Raw genomic sequence first — 14,633 nt, forward strand, 5'->3', positions numbered from 1 at the left:
TGGCACTGTGGAGGCGAGCAGTGCACAGGGGGTGGCAGGTGGCAGTGGGGCCCGCTGGCTGTAGGATCTGCCACTGCGCGCTGCTGATGCAGGTGTGACTAGTTCAGGGGAGGAAAGGGTATTCCTGGAACCGGCATTGTGGGAACAGTAGGGAATCATACCAGCAAGTGGCTCCTGTGTGGGTAGCAGCAAGACCGCAGGTGGGAGGAGGACATGGGCGGGGAGGCTCTGGGAGTGCCAGGAGCTTGGTCTTGTCCCCCTGCCTTCGCCTTCAGGGCTGGTAGCCACCTGGTCAGCGGGGTTGTTCGGAAGGCTCACGCGGGTCGCAGCCGAGAAGTGACGTGCATGCGCTCACGCTGCCTCCTGACTAGTCACTGCCAGGACTAACTACACACAATCGCCAGGAGTGAGCGCCAGCCCTGACCACGGTGCGGGGCCGGTCTCCACCACCGGCCTGGAGCAAAGTAGCTGAGTCTGACCGGCCAGCAAACAGTCTGGGGCTCACTTGGCACAGGGAGCTGCTCTGTGGGAGATGCTGGAGGGAGGGACCGGTCAGGGGAGCGAGAATTAGACTGACTGGTGGGGGCTGCGGGTCACCCCACCTCCCTGTCTGTCCACCTCCCAGGGCCTGTGCGTGTCCTCCGGGCAAGGATGCTTGGTGAGCGTGGATAGTGGGGGGCTTCTTGGCTTGTGCGTGGGGGTGGGGGTACGGGGGAGCTGAGAGGCCAGGTCCGCGTCATCCTGTCTGCCACCTGTGGCCTTTCCACTTTGGGTACTGGCTTCTGTGTGGCTCGTTGCCTGTACAATGAGGGGAAACTGTGTTGGGAGGAAGTGTCGGGTGGCAGGCAGCTTGTATCTGCCCAGTCAGAAGCACATTCTGTAGCACAGGAGGTGACGGAGACCCCACAGATGGGTGATATCGGCCATGGAAAGACTCGTGCGACCTAGCTGGTAAACATTTTTGTGACTTGTGCCGCTTCCAAACTGTGATGATCACTGCTACCGGGTTTGCCTAATTTTTCATTCTTTCAATCTGTTAAAGAATCAGAGTGTATGTGCGAATCTGAGGATTCTCTACAGACTTACGATGGACCTGTGTTCTCAGTTGAAGGCAAGGCATTTTGTTATCACTTCCGGGAGCAGGCACTCTCATTCACGGGTTGTTCAGGAGTGGCTGTCATTCACATCCGTACTCACAGGAAGCAACGCGTGCGGTGTCTTTAAATGTGCAGGAAGCAAAACCTTGAGTTCTAAGGCCATGTTAACCCACATCACGCACTCAGGGGTGGTCCAGATGATGAGGCCTGATGCTGTAGAAGTGTCTTCTATCTGTTGACACCAATTGTAACCTTTTTGAAAGGCCTCCAGTTGAAGTGGGACGTTTCTAATGCCACAGTTCACAGAAAAGCTGAGTTTATTTTCGTTAGTGGTGAAATGGACACAGCTCCATTCAGGTCTCATTGGGAAGCAGGGGGCATTTGAAGAGTTGAATGGACAGTGTACGAGATGAGGGCAGGGGTAAGAGAACCAGCAAGGGATGGAGAAGCCTCGGGGACAGGCACTGGCTGGCAGTTTTCCCACGCCTGGGCTTTCAGGGCGAGCCTTACGAGGACCTGGGACAGCAGTGGCCCCACACAGAAGCTGTGGCTGCAGGCAGAGGACCGCAGCCGGCAGTCCACTGTGGGCGGTAGGGAGAGGAAACCCCCTCCTTTCTCCTGCCGCTCCACGTGGGCGGAACCAGCCTGGGAGCAGAGAAGGAGCCCAGGGGATGTGGCCTGGAGGGTGCCAGCCCCTCCTGGAGGATGACGAGCAGGGCAGAGACTGGTCTGGAGAGGCAGGTCAGGGCCGTGAGGGCAGTGGAAGGACAGATGCGGGCGCTCAGATGGCATCAGGCAGACGGAGCTGAGAAAGCGCATGGAAGGTGACCCGAGCACACGGAGAGCAGTCTCATGCTCTTGGTGGGGGTGACCCCATGTGAAGAGCTCGCTTCTCCCCCCATTAATCTGTCGTCAGTGCAAAATCAGTGAAAATTCTAGTTATATTCTTGGGAACTCAGTAAACCTCCTCTGAGAGTCCGCAAATACCTAAATCACACGTAAAAATGAGAAAAACTAAAGAAAATCGGTGTGGGGCACATCCTACCTGCGAAGTCTCAGTACTAGGGCATTTGAAGGAAATAGTGTCATTGGGCAGGAGAGCCAGGGAGAGGAGGGGTTTTGCGTAGGAAGCAACCCCGTCCCCTCTAGGAGTTGCCTTAATTCTAGTCAATGAAATTAGCAGGCTGTCCAGCAAGATGCAGGTATAAACAGTAATTTCAAAGAGAACATTGATATTTCTTCTTATGAAACAGGTTTATGGTTTATGGCAACTATTTTGTACTTTGGAGCTTCCTCTGATCCCAATCTTGGCAGGTAAGTAACTATAAGGTGACGTACAGCCATCTTTCTAGAAAATTCTTCATGTTGTTTGGGAATGACTGTTTCTCTTGTTTAGGGGTAGGTAGAGTATCACCTGGGCACTGAAGAGGAGGCAAGCCCTTTATTTTCCCTTTCCGTAACAAGAGGGCTTGAACCACATCACCTGTTGGTGAAGAGGGACTGGAAGGTTCTGACAGTTCGGTCATGTGGGATCCCTCCTGTACTGACTGGCTCTGTCGGGGGCCCTGGCGAGGGGTGACTGCACACTTCTCAGAGCTGCCGTTGGGGAAGGAGCCTGTCTGGATGTTGTAATGTCAGCAGTTGTCCCTGCTTCTGGTGTCCTGTCCTTTACCCCTGCGCCTTCCTGAGAACCCTCTAGAAGGACGGTGGCAGGGCTGTCCTCTGCCTTGCAGCGCCTGCTGTCTAGATCCCTCCCCTGGCAGCGGCAACTTTCCATCCAGTGTGGCTGGACAGTATGCGTCCCCATGCCCACTGCCCCCATTGTTGGGCTCCAGTACTGGCCCGAATGGACACCTGACCCAGGTCAGCGGGCACTGCCATTACTCCCTCATCAGGGGGTGTGGCTTGCCCTCTGCCCTTCCGTCTTTCTCAGAAACGGTGCATTGATGCACACCTGTCTGCTTTGTTTTGGATCTAGTGATGGAAAGCCACAAGATCAAGGTGAACAAAGAAGAAATGGAGAGGACCTCAGCACTTCTCGGGGTACGATTTTACTGAGACCAGTGCGCTCCTGCATAATGAGTCCCCATGGCCATTCTCGAGCCACTTCCCTTCCTTTTCTTCCTTCCTTCCTCTTTGGCCCCAGACTGGTGCCGAGCTGTCACTGCTGTCTGCCTCCTGCGGGGGCACCACAGGAAGAGAGGATTGCAACAAGCATCACATCTGGTGGCCCTCCCTCCCATGGATGTGTGCCTGGTGTCATGGTTGCACAGTGACCGTCTCAGAAGTTAGGTTCTTGCAAGGACATTGCCCCCTGTAGTTTGGTGAGGGGAACTCAGGTGTTTCTTGGATGCTTTTTAAAAAGCAAAAACAAAACTTTCTGTGAAAAATAAAAAATACAGAGGGATCCTTAAAGATGCATGAAAAGAGCATTAAAATGTTCCATTTAAGTTATTTTAAAGAAAACTCTGGTATAACCATCTCCTGGGTCAAGGCCTAGCATTTCCCAAAGCGCTGTGTGCCCTTTTCCTCTGAGAACCCCCGCCTGCTGCTGCCACAAATAGCCCCGTCCTGACGTTTGCAGTCATTACCTTTTTGCTTCTCTTTATACTTTTTCTACTTTAGTGCCTAATAATATAGTTCGGCTTTCTCTTTGAACCGTAAGTTAATAGTTGAACCTCTTTCTCTCAGCCTCTATCCCAGCCTCACCTACGCTGATGCGTCACTGGGTGCTGGAATCTTCCGCTAACCAACCAACTGAGCCATCTGGCTGACCCTGTATTTTAACTTTTAGTTGGTTAAACTTACATGTTCTTGAAGTTGTTTTACTTTTTTTTTTTTTTTTTAAGATTTTATTGGGGAAGGGGAACAGGACTTTATTGGGGAACAGTGTGTACTTCCAGGACTTTTTTTCCAAGTCAAATTGTTATCCTTTCAATCTTAGTTGTGGAGGGTGCCATTCAGCTTCAAGTTGTTGTCCTTTCAGTCTTAGTTGCAGGGGATGCAGCTCCGCTCCAGGTCCAGTTGCCATTGCTAGTTTCAGGGGCCGCAGCCCACCATCCCTTGCGGGAGTCGAACCGGCAACCTTGAGGTTGAGAGGATGCGCTCCAACCAACTGAGCTATCTGGGAGCTCAGTGGCAGCTCAGCTCAAGGTGCCGTGTTCAATCTTAGTTGCAGGGGGCATAGCACACCATCCCTTGTGGGACTCGAGGAATCGAACTGTCAACCTTGTGGTTAAGAGCCCACTGGCCCATGTGGGAATTGAACCAGCAGCCTTCGGAGTTTGGAGCACGGAGCTCCAAACGCCTGAACCACCAGGACAGCCCCTGCCTATTTGTCTTTTGATTGTAGAGGTTAATCCACTTAAATTTAAGTGATTACTGATAAGGAGGGACTGATATCTGTCATTGTGCTATTTGTTTTATATATGCCTTATAGCTTTTTTGTTTCTCATTTCCTGTCTCTTCTTGTTTTGTGGGGTTTTTTGTATTGATTTTTTTGTAGTAAAATGTTTGAATTCTTTTCTCATTTCCTTTTGTGTATAGCTATAGCTGTTTTTTTGTTGTTGTTACCATGGGGATGACATTTAACATCATAATGTTATAACACTATAATTTGAATTTATACCGTCTTAACTTCAATAACATCCAAAACCCTGCTCCTTTACAGCTCTGTCCCCACCCCTTTCAGTTGTTGTCACAGAATTACATCTTTATATATGGTGTGCCCCAAAACATAAAATAATCACTTTTTAAATGCATAGTCTCTTAAATTATATACAAAACAGGATTGCAGTTACAAACTAAAGTTACAGTGATGCTAACTTTTACACTCATAATTTTTTTTCTTAAATTATGTAGAAAACAAAAAGTGCAGTTACAAACAATTGTTACAATAATACCAGCTCTTAAAATTGCCCATGTGTTTATCTTTATGGAGGTCTTTATTTCTTCATACAGCTTTGAATTACTGTCTAGTGTCCTTTCATTTCAACCTACAGGACTTCCTTGAGCATTTCTTCCAGGGCATTGGTCACGTCTCCCTCAGCTTTTGTTTATCTGGGAATGTCTTAATTTCTCTCTCACTCTTGAAGGATAGTTTTGCCAGATAAGCAGCCTTGGTTGACAATTTCCTTTTTTCTTTTTGCACTTTGAATATGTCTGTCCACTGTATTCTGGCCTCTAAAGTTCTTGATGACAATTTTACTTATAATCGTATTGAGGAGCCCTTGTATGTGATGACACTTCTCTCTTGCTGCTTTCAAGATTCTCTCTTTGTCTTTGCTTTATTAAAATTTAATTATAATGTGTATTAGTGTTAATCTCTTTGAGTTCATCTTACTTGAAGTGTTTTGAGCATCTTGGATGTTTATATTCATGTCTTTCAACAAATTTGAGAAGTTTTCAGCCATTGTATCTTCAAATATTTTTGCTGCCCCTTTCATTCTCTCTTCCCCTTCTGGGGTTCCTACAGTGCATACTGGTCCACTTGATGCTGTCCCACAGGTCCCTTAGGCTCTGTTTATTCTTCTTCAGTTGTTTGGTTGTGTGTTTTTTTTTCTGTTCCTCAGCTTGAGTAATTTCCATTGTTCCTTCTGAGAGTTCACTGATTCTTTCTTCTACCTGCCCAAATCTGCCTTTGAATCTATCTAAGGAATACTTTATTTCAGTTATTGTACTTTTCAGCTCTAGAATTTCTTTTTGGTTTTCTTTTATGTATTGTATCTCTTTATTGATATTTCCATTTTGTTCTCACATTATTTTCTTTATTTTCTCTCCATCTTCCTTTAGTTCTTTGAGCATATTCAAGACGGTTGTTTTAAAGTCTTTGTCTAGTAGGTCTTCCATCAGGTCTTTTTCAGGGACAGTTTCTGTTGATTTTTTTTCCTTTGAATATGCCATGTTTTCCTGTTTCTTTGTGTGTTTTTTTGTTGAACACTGGATGTTTTAATCTAATAATGTCATATCTCTGGAAATCACATTCTCCCTTTCCCTGAGGGTTTACTCTTTTTGTGTGTTTATTATTTTTATTATTTTAGGTTTTTTGCTTATTGTAGGTGGTCTCTGTGTCGAGAACAATGTGAAATGTAAACTTAAGGTCTTCTCAGGTCTTTTCTGAGATGTTCCCTGGGCATACACTTTCTATTTTCCTTGTATGTGCAGTTGTTTCTCAGTGTCCTGTCTTTAATAGCTAGCTCCTTCCTGACGAGAAAAAGTGAAATATGTGTGGGGGTAAAAAAGAGCACTGGCCCTTTAAATCCCCTGGCAGCCACTTCAGCTGGAAGGGGTGGGGCTTGAAACAAGGGGGGAGGTGCAACAGCAATGGCTCCCTACCTGTTGGTCTGCACCTCTGTTATTAGAAGCAGCAATCACTGATCTGCTCACTGATATTTGGAAGACAAGGCCCTCTTTGCCCACCTGGGCTCCTGCAAGCGGCAGGTAGCTGCTCCAGGAACACGTGCACAGCTGCCTGCCCGCGGCTGGGGAGGGGGTGGGTAGCTGCTGTTTAGCTGAAACTGACCAAAATTAACTGCAATTTTCCAGCCAAGTCTTCCCCTGGAAGTTGCAAGCCTTCGGCAGACTCCAGAGTTGCAAAAGAACTACCCCAGACAGATTCTGCCCCGCTTGTTGCCCAGGTGGGGAGACAGATGCTCACATTCCAGGTGCTGCCTGCTCTTTCATATTCCCAGTATCCCCTTGGTGCAGATCTTAAGTGTGTAAATGTTTACCTATAGTAAGTACTTCCAAATGCCTCTTTGAATTGGTGGTAATATTTTCCAGTCCCATTTGCTATATCTTCACAACACAGTACTTACTGTCAGCCTTTTTCACTTTAGCCTTTCTGCTGAGTCTGTAGTTATATCTCATTGTGGGTTTAATTTGCATTTCCCTGATGAGTAATAATACTGAGCACCTTTTCATATGCTTGATGGTGTTTTGGATGTATGAGGTCTGACAATTAAGTTCATGAACTCATCCTAGAGAAAGTGCTCCATACCTCATTGCTGAATATCGCTACAGTCACCTTTGAAGGACTCCCCTTGGGAAGCTATGCACCGACACCAGTGCCTAGTCCACCCTTCAAAGCAATGTTGGAACTCTTTTCCTGGAAGGGCCATCAGAACTGTCATCGTATTACCCTTGATGTCCTGAATGTCATCAAAATGTCTTCCTTTCAATATTTCCTTCATTTTCGGGTAAAGGAAGAAGTCACTGGGGGCCAGGTCAGGTGAGTAGAGAGGGTGACCCAATACAGTTATTTGTTTTGCTAAAAACTCCCTCACAGACAGTGCCGTGTGAGCTGGTACACTATTGTGATGCAGGAGCCATGAGTTGTTGGCAAAAAGTTCAGGTCGTCTAACTTTTTCACACAGCCTTTTCAGCACTTCCAGATAGTAAACTTGGTTAACTGTTTATCCAGTTGGTACAACTTCATAATGAATAATCCCTTTGCTATCAAAAATGTTTAGCAACATCATTGCATCAAGTTCGCGAACTTAATTGGCAGACCTTGTACTCTTTTGTGATCCAATTTTTCAAAGACTTTGCCCATTTTAAAGTTAATGTTAACTGACCTTTTCTTGTTGATGTGTAGTTCTTCACGTATTCTGTATGTGAGTCCTTTGTGTGTATGTGTGTGTGTGTGTGTGTATGTATAAAGTCCTTTCTCCCAGTTTGGGGTTGGCAAACAATGGTCTGTGGGCCAAATCCATTGTGTCCCCTATTTTCATATGGCCTGCAACTTAAGAATGCTTTTTGCAATTTTTTTTTAAAACAAAGAAATAAAAATAGAGAAGAATATGTGACAGAGACCATATGTGGCCCATAGAGCCTAAATGACTTACTGTCTGACCAGTCTGAGTCTATGGCTTGTCTTTTCACTCTCTTAATAGCCGTGTCTTTTGATAAACAGAATATTCATTTTAATGAAGTCCAATGAACTATTTTTTAAATGTTTAAGGTTTTTTGTGTGCTAAGAACTCTTTGCCCTCTAGTAAACATATTCTCCTGTGTTTTCTTCTATAAGCTGAATTATTTTAATGATATGCACCTATCATCTGTTTCAAATCAATTTATATGGTACAAAGTACTTTTAAGATTTTTTTCCCAAATGGATTTCCATTTATTTCAGCATCGTTTATTAAAAGTATCATTGTCCCTGTCACTGAATTACAGTACAGCAGCCCCTACTCCAGTTGTGCTTTCTCCGGTGTCAGTTACCTGAGGTTAATCATGGTTTGAAAATATGAAATGGAAAATTCCAGAAATAAACAACTCATCAGTTTTAAATTACACATAGTTCTGAGTGTTGTGATGAAATCTCTTGCTATCCCACTCCGTCCCCCCGGGACATAAATCATCCCTTTGTCCAGCATCTCCTGCTGCAGACCCGCCTGTTAGTCACTTAGTAGCTGCCTCCGTTATCAGACCGACTGTCACATTATCACAGAGCTTGTGTTCAAGTCTCCCTGATTTTACTGTATTTGGCCCCAAACCACAAGAGTAGTGATGCTGGCAATTCAGATGTGCCAAAGAGCAGCCATAAGATGCTTCCCTTAAGTGAAAAGGTGAGTAAAGTACAATAGGATATCATGAAAGGGAGAGAGAGAGAGAGAGACCACGTTCACTTAACTTTTATTACAGTATATTGTTATAATTGTTCTGCTTTATTATTAGTTACCGTTGTTAATTTCTTACTGTGCCTAATTTATAACTTAAACTTTATCATAGTATGTGTGATGTATGTATAGGAAAAACCATAGCATACGTGTACATACAGCGTTCGGTACTCTGCGGTTTCAGGCATTTACTGGGGGTCTTATCCCCTGGCATAATTGGGGGACGACTGTAGTATCTTTGTCAGAACTCAGGTCAGTGTATGTGTGTGGATCTCTTCTGGACTCCATTCTGTTGCATTGCTTTATTTGTCTATCCTGCTAGTACTTCCTGACGTAGCTGTATGATATGCTATGGTATGTCTTCCATCTTTGTTCTTCCACGTGGTAGTGACTATTCTAGGTTCTTTACATTTCCATATAAAATTCTGTGACCTACTTTTTAAAAACTGCTGGATTTTTATTGTGTTTTTAATGCTTGTGACAAAACTAGACTAGACTAGAGAACTCCTGTGAATAAGAAAAAGCCAGTTAACACAGTGTTTTATGTGGGCTAAATATTTGGGGAAAATCCAGTGAAAGATGTCCAAACCTCTGCCCCCGAGGCCCTGAGTCCAGCACAAGCACCTAGCTGAGCCTCGCCAGACTGCTGATCCACAGAAATGTGAACAAATGCAAGGGTGCTGTTTGGGAGGGGTTGCTGTGTGGCAGTGGGGACCCCTACAGCTGCCCCTCGTGCTGGAGCACTTTCTGTCCCTGATTCATGGCCCAATGAGGCCTGCAGCCAGGCGTGGGCCCTGGAGCCCTGCTGGGCCTTGGCCTCAGCTCTGCCCGCTGCTTTGTACTTCTCATCTGTTTCTGCTCTGAAGAGATGCTCATGTTTGGTTTTGTTGGAAACCGTCTTTTGGTTTCCTCTGTTTATGCTTATCTATTGCTGCTGTGCACTTAAACAGAAGGAATGCAGTAATGTCTCAGTTTACTGTGCCTTTTCAACCGGAAGCTTGCGTTCTCTCAATTTCTGTGAGAGAATTGTTTACTGAAGTTTTGTTTCTTAAGGTAGACTTATCCCCGAAGGGGTCCATTATCTGTCTTTTAGTGCTTTGTTCCTTATTTTTCTTTTTAGTAATAGCATTTGTTTCTTTAACTACAGAGTTTTGGCATAGTTTAATGGAGGCAATTGTTTCTGGGTTCTTCGTTTTGCCCAATACTACTTTTTTGTATTATATTTGTCCTGCTCTGAGTTTCTTTGGCCCCTATTTTTAAACTTCTTGCAGAATTTCAGGCTCAAGGCAGATCTTGTCTGATAAAGAGCAGAACGCAGACACAGACAGTATTTAACCAGAGTTGGTTCATTCAGACTCTGCTCTCTTTTCTTTTATAATTATTATTTTTTTAAGTCCTGGCCTTCCAGGTGGGGACTAGACTTATTGGAGGCATCACTTCATACGTCATATAAATGTCTAACCACTGTGCTGTCTGCCTGAAACTAATATAATATAGAATGTCAACTATCATTGAAAAATAAAAATAATAATAAAGCCCCAGCCTTCTTCTTCTTTTCTTCTGACTGGAATGGTGAGGGGCGAGGGTGTGTACATTCGGCTTCTCCTGCTTCCCTGCTCTGCCCAGCACTGTCTTGATCAGCTGTCACACAGGTGTGCTTGGTTTTTCCCCCTGGCTCGTCCGTGCCTCGCATCCCTCAGCCCAGCCGTGGCCTGGCTGGGTTGGTGTCATTCTTCAGAGCACTGTCCCTTGTCCCCCTGGTGGCTGCTGGCCGTCGGCAGGGAAGGCCCTACATCGTCCTCAGTGTGGCCACCGTGCAGTGTGGTCCTAACTCGTCTGCCTGGGATACGTAGGATACTTCAGCGTTTACAGTGTGATGCTGGATGCCCTTTCTAGTCATAAGATAGCTGGAGCATTCATTCTTTCCCTCCCTCATTTTGGCGATTATTTACTATTTTTGCTTCTTTCAGCTTGCTTCCTTAGTTTTAGGGGAGAGTGATCCTACGAGCCTGGGTATTCTACCATGAGTCAAAAAATGCATTCTTTAATGTCCATTTTGGTAAATTATAGGTTACTTTTTTTTAGAGAGAGAGAATTTTTGTAAGTTTATTTGAGCCAAACTGAGAAGCAAGATTTCAAATGCTCCCTGTAAGTTACTTTTTATTCTTGTAAGAGCTTTTGTTGAGAATTGTTTAATGAACAAATACAGTCATCTTAAATTGTGAAAATTGTTGGTGAGGTTGTGTTTATCACATTCACAGTCACGTCTCAAGGAGCTGGAGCAGGAAGCCCATTTTGCTGCAGGAGAGCAATTTCTTATAACAAGCAGTAGTCAGCTTCGAGAGGTAAAACTAAGTTTGCATTCTTTTATAAAATGCGCTTCTTATTCAGGGACTAACGGAGATTAATTCTGAATTTATAAATACAGTGGTACCTCGGTTTCCTAAAGTAATCCGTTACGGAAGACCGAGTTCTGAAACATTTGAAAACCCAGGCACGGTTTCCCCACAGAAAGTAATGCAAAATGGATTAATGCATTCCAGACCTATAAATTAACCCTTAAAACTGCAAATTTAGCATGAATTTTACTATCTAATGATACCATAGATCCATAAAATTAACGGCGTTCGTAAACCAAAATGTTCATCAGTGGAGACGTTCGAAAACCGAGGTGCCACTGTACTTTATGTTGATTATCTGAAAAGTATGTAAGTTGTCGCTGTCCTCTCACACTGTAGGGACTGTAAGGCCAAGACAAGCGCTGACTCAGCATTGAAGCATTTCGTAACATGCCGTCTATATGTCTTTCCTGCTGTCCAGTCTCTGTCATTTCCGGGGCCCTCATCATGTGTAATTCTTCTGTTGCAGATCCTTTTTGGCAAACTGAAGCTGCACTTGCTGAGCCCGAGGGCGGCCCTTCCCACAGTGGGGCTGCAGAGATGCCCGTCCACGTCTGAAGCCGTGGTAAGGTTTCAGAATGGTCCCCTTTCTTTTAAAACACTAGCACGTCCACGCCACGTATGAGTCGAGGCTCAGACCCCCCCGAGCTTCCTGTGGCCAGACATGCCGGCTGCACCCACCAGGAGCAGTTCTCTTCGATCGTGCTCCCACCCGAGACTGCCCTCCTAGTCATGAACCAAGAAGAAGGAGGCAGACAGTAGTTCCCCGAAACGACCAACTGGCTTGATGTCCTACCAAGAGCAATTCAGTGGAACTTTGCTCTGAAAACCAAATTCTTGACAATCCAGTCACAACTGCTCTTGTTTCTTGTACCCACAAGACCCTGGAAATGGGAAAGGTCATCAGTCTTCTGTCCCCACATTCGTTTTGGAACATTCTAGCTCTCGTTCTCTTGAGAGGAATGCATGTTTAAAAACCCCCACAGATTTTGCAAGGCTGACTTCTGATTGTCAGCTTAAGTATTGCTTTCAGAAATACGTCCTCTGGTCAGACAGACAACAGTAAGGCCCCAGTCTCAACCCATGACTTCTCCCTGATTTATTTTCTGCACACGACTTGCCATTCCCTAAAGTTACCTTCGTGACTCGCTGACTCCACGAGGGTGCAGGCTGCACAGAACTTTGACTCGTCTGACTTGTTCACTGTACCCCAGAACCAGACTCCCAGAGCCGCACCGGGTGGGCTGAACGGATGTCTGGTGTTTGTTCATGGAGCCCAGGACTGCAGGGAGCAGGACCCGCCAGAGGAGACCCTGCTGTGGATCGCAACACCCTCCTGGCCAGTGTGGCATGTGCCCAGGCTTGCGGCAGTGGTGGTACTTGGGAAGGCGCTCCTGAGCCGGGTCCTGGGCTGATGTGGTCTCCGTCCTCACGGCTGGTGGTGTTGGCCTCCCCTTGGCTGCTCCTTAGCGCTTTGAGACAGCCCACTTGTCAGAAAGAAAAATTGTCTCCCGGTGGTGATTGCTTTCTTGTCGACAGATCCACACAGTGACCTTCATCTTTTTTCACGAAGACGTGATTGATGTAAATCACGTTAGCCTTACTGTCTTATTTAACTGAATGAGTCACACTGTTCTGTGCGTGCAAAGAAGAGGAACTTTTCCTGGGCAATGCAAGAGCATGGTTCTAAATTCAAAATGAAGACTCCTCTCCCACTTCCCTTCACCCTCCTTGCTCCCTCTCCCATGGAGACGGCTGTAGACTTTAGGTGACATGGGGAACCTGGAACAGTTCAAGTAAGGGTGCAACTGCTATCTTAGGTATGGTTTTATTCCTTTATTTTTAGAGCAGTTTTAGGGTCACAGCAAAATTGAGCGAAGGTGCAGAGAAGTCTCATATACCGTGTCTCCCACATACGTGCACAGCCTCCCCCCCCGATGGTACCTTTGTTACAGCCCGTGAACCTGCATTGACACGTCCTCACCCCCCAGAGCCCTTCTTTGCATCAGCGCTCACTTGGTGGTGTGCATTCGGTGCGTTTAGACGGTGTAATGACACGTGTCCACCATCACGGCGTCACACAGAGGGGTGTGCATTCTGTGGGTTTGGACGGTGTAATGACACGTGTCCACCATCACGGCGTCACACAGAGGGGTGTGCGTTCTGTGGGTTTGGACGGTGTAATGACACGTGTCCACCATCACGGCGTCACACAGACGGGTGTGCGTTCTGTGGGTTTGGACGGTGTAATGACACGTGCCCACCATCACGGCGTCACACAGAGGGGTGTGCGTTCTGTGGGTTTGGACGGTGTAATGACACGTGTCCACCATCACGGCGTCACACAGAGGGGTGTGCGTTCTGTGGGTTTGGACGGTGTAATGACACGTGCCCACCATCACGGCGTCACACAGAGGGGTGTGCGTTCTGTGGGTTTGGACGGTGTAATGACACGTGTCCACCATCACGGCGTCACACAGAGGGGTGTGCGTTCTGTGGCTTTGGACGGTGTAATGACACGTACCCACCATCACGGCGTCACACAGAGGGGTGTGCGTTCTGTGGGTTTGGACGGTGTAATGACACGTGTCTACCATCACGGTGTCACACAGAGGGGTGTGCGTTCTGTGGGTTTGGACGGTGTAATGACACGTACCCACCATCACGGCGTCACACAGAGGGGTGTCACTGCCCTAACCCCCCTGCTTCCCCTGTTCACCCTCCACCCCCACCCCCGGCCACCACTGATGTCTTTACTGTCTCCACAGTTTTGCCTTTTCCAGGGTGTCATGTCACTGGACTCACACAGTGTGCAGCCTTTTCAGATGGGCTCTGTCACTTAGTGACATGCATTTAAGGTCCTCCGTATGTTTTCATGGCTGGACAGCTCATTCGCGTTTAGTGCTGAGTAACATTCTCTTGTCTGGATGGACCACAGTTATTTATCCCTCACCTACTGGAGGAGGACATTTTGGTTACTTCCAAGGCTTGGCAATTCGGGATGGGGCGGATGTAAGCAGCCGTGCGCAGGGTTCCGTGTGGCCGGGGGGCTCCGGCTCCTTTGGGTAAATGCCACGGAGCCCGACTGCTGGATCCAAGGGTAGAGTGTGTTGAGTTTTGTAGGAAGCCACCCAACTGCCTTCCAGAGCGGCTGTGCCGTCTGCGCTCCCACTGGCGTGAGGAGGGTGCCTGCCGCTCCACGTCCTCGCCAGCGTGTGGTGGGGTCGGTGTCCTGGAGTCTGGCCATCCTCACAGGTGTGTGGTATGTCTGGTCCTGGCTGAGGTGTGTCTGTGGTATGCAGGCGGCACACTAATAGACTGGCACTGTATGTGAGTACCAATGTCTCAGTAGCCCAAGTGATGGCAGTGAAGATGGGGCAAGGCAGATGGGTTTTCAGAGCATTTTTAGAACATAAGGGAACTTCTGTGAGTGTGAATGGAAGTCTGATATGGGTGATTCCTGGTGTCTGAGTTCTGCACCTGAACAGATAGAGATGGCCACTACTCGGGAAACTGGG

At 46.8% G+C, this 14,633-nt stretch overlaps 1 protein-coding gene across 1 annotated transcript in view; it reads left to right on the forward strand.

Moving 5' to 3' along the window:
* POLN (DNA polymerase nu) overlaps positions 1-14,633 on the forward strand; it is a 126,925-nt gene that overhangs the window by 40,567 nt on the left and 71,725 nt on the right. Inside the window, exons 9-13 of the mRNA XM_033105641.1 lie at positions 1,043-1,111; positions 2,351-2,411; positions 3,076-3,140; positions 10,978-11,061; positions 11,585-11,680. Of these exons, the coding sequence (XP_032961532.1) occupies positions 1,043-1,111; positions 2,351-2,411; positions 3,076-3,140; positions 10,978-11,061; positions 11,585-11,680 (375 nt within the window). The remainder of the gene's footprint in view (positions 1-1,042; positions 1,112-2,350; positions 2,412-3,075; positions 3,141-10,977; positions 11,062-11,584; positions 11,681-14,633) is intronic.

This window comes from Rhinolophus ferrumequinum, chromosome 5 (genome assembly GCF_004115265.2).
Source record: "Rhinolophus ferrumequinum isolate MPI-CBG mRhiFer1 chromosome 5, mRhiFer1_v1.p, whole genome shotgun sequence".
Lineage (NCBI taxonomy): Eukaryota > Metazoa > Chordata > Mammalia > Chiroptera > Rhinolophidae > Rhinolophus > Rhinolophus ferrumequinum.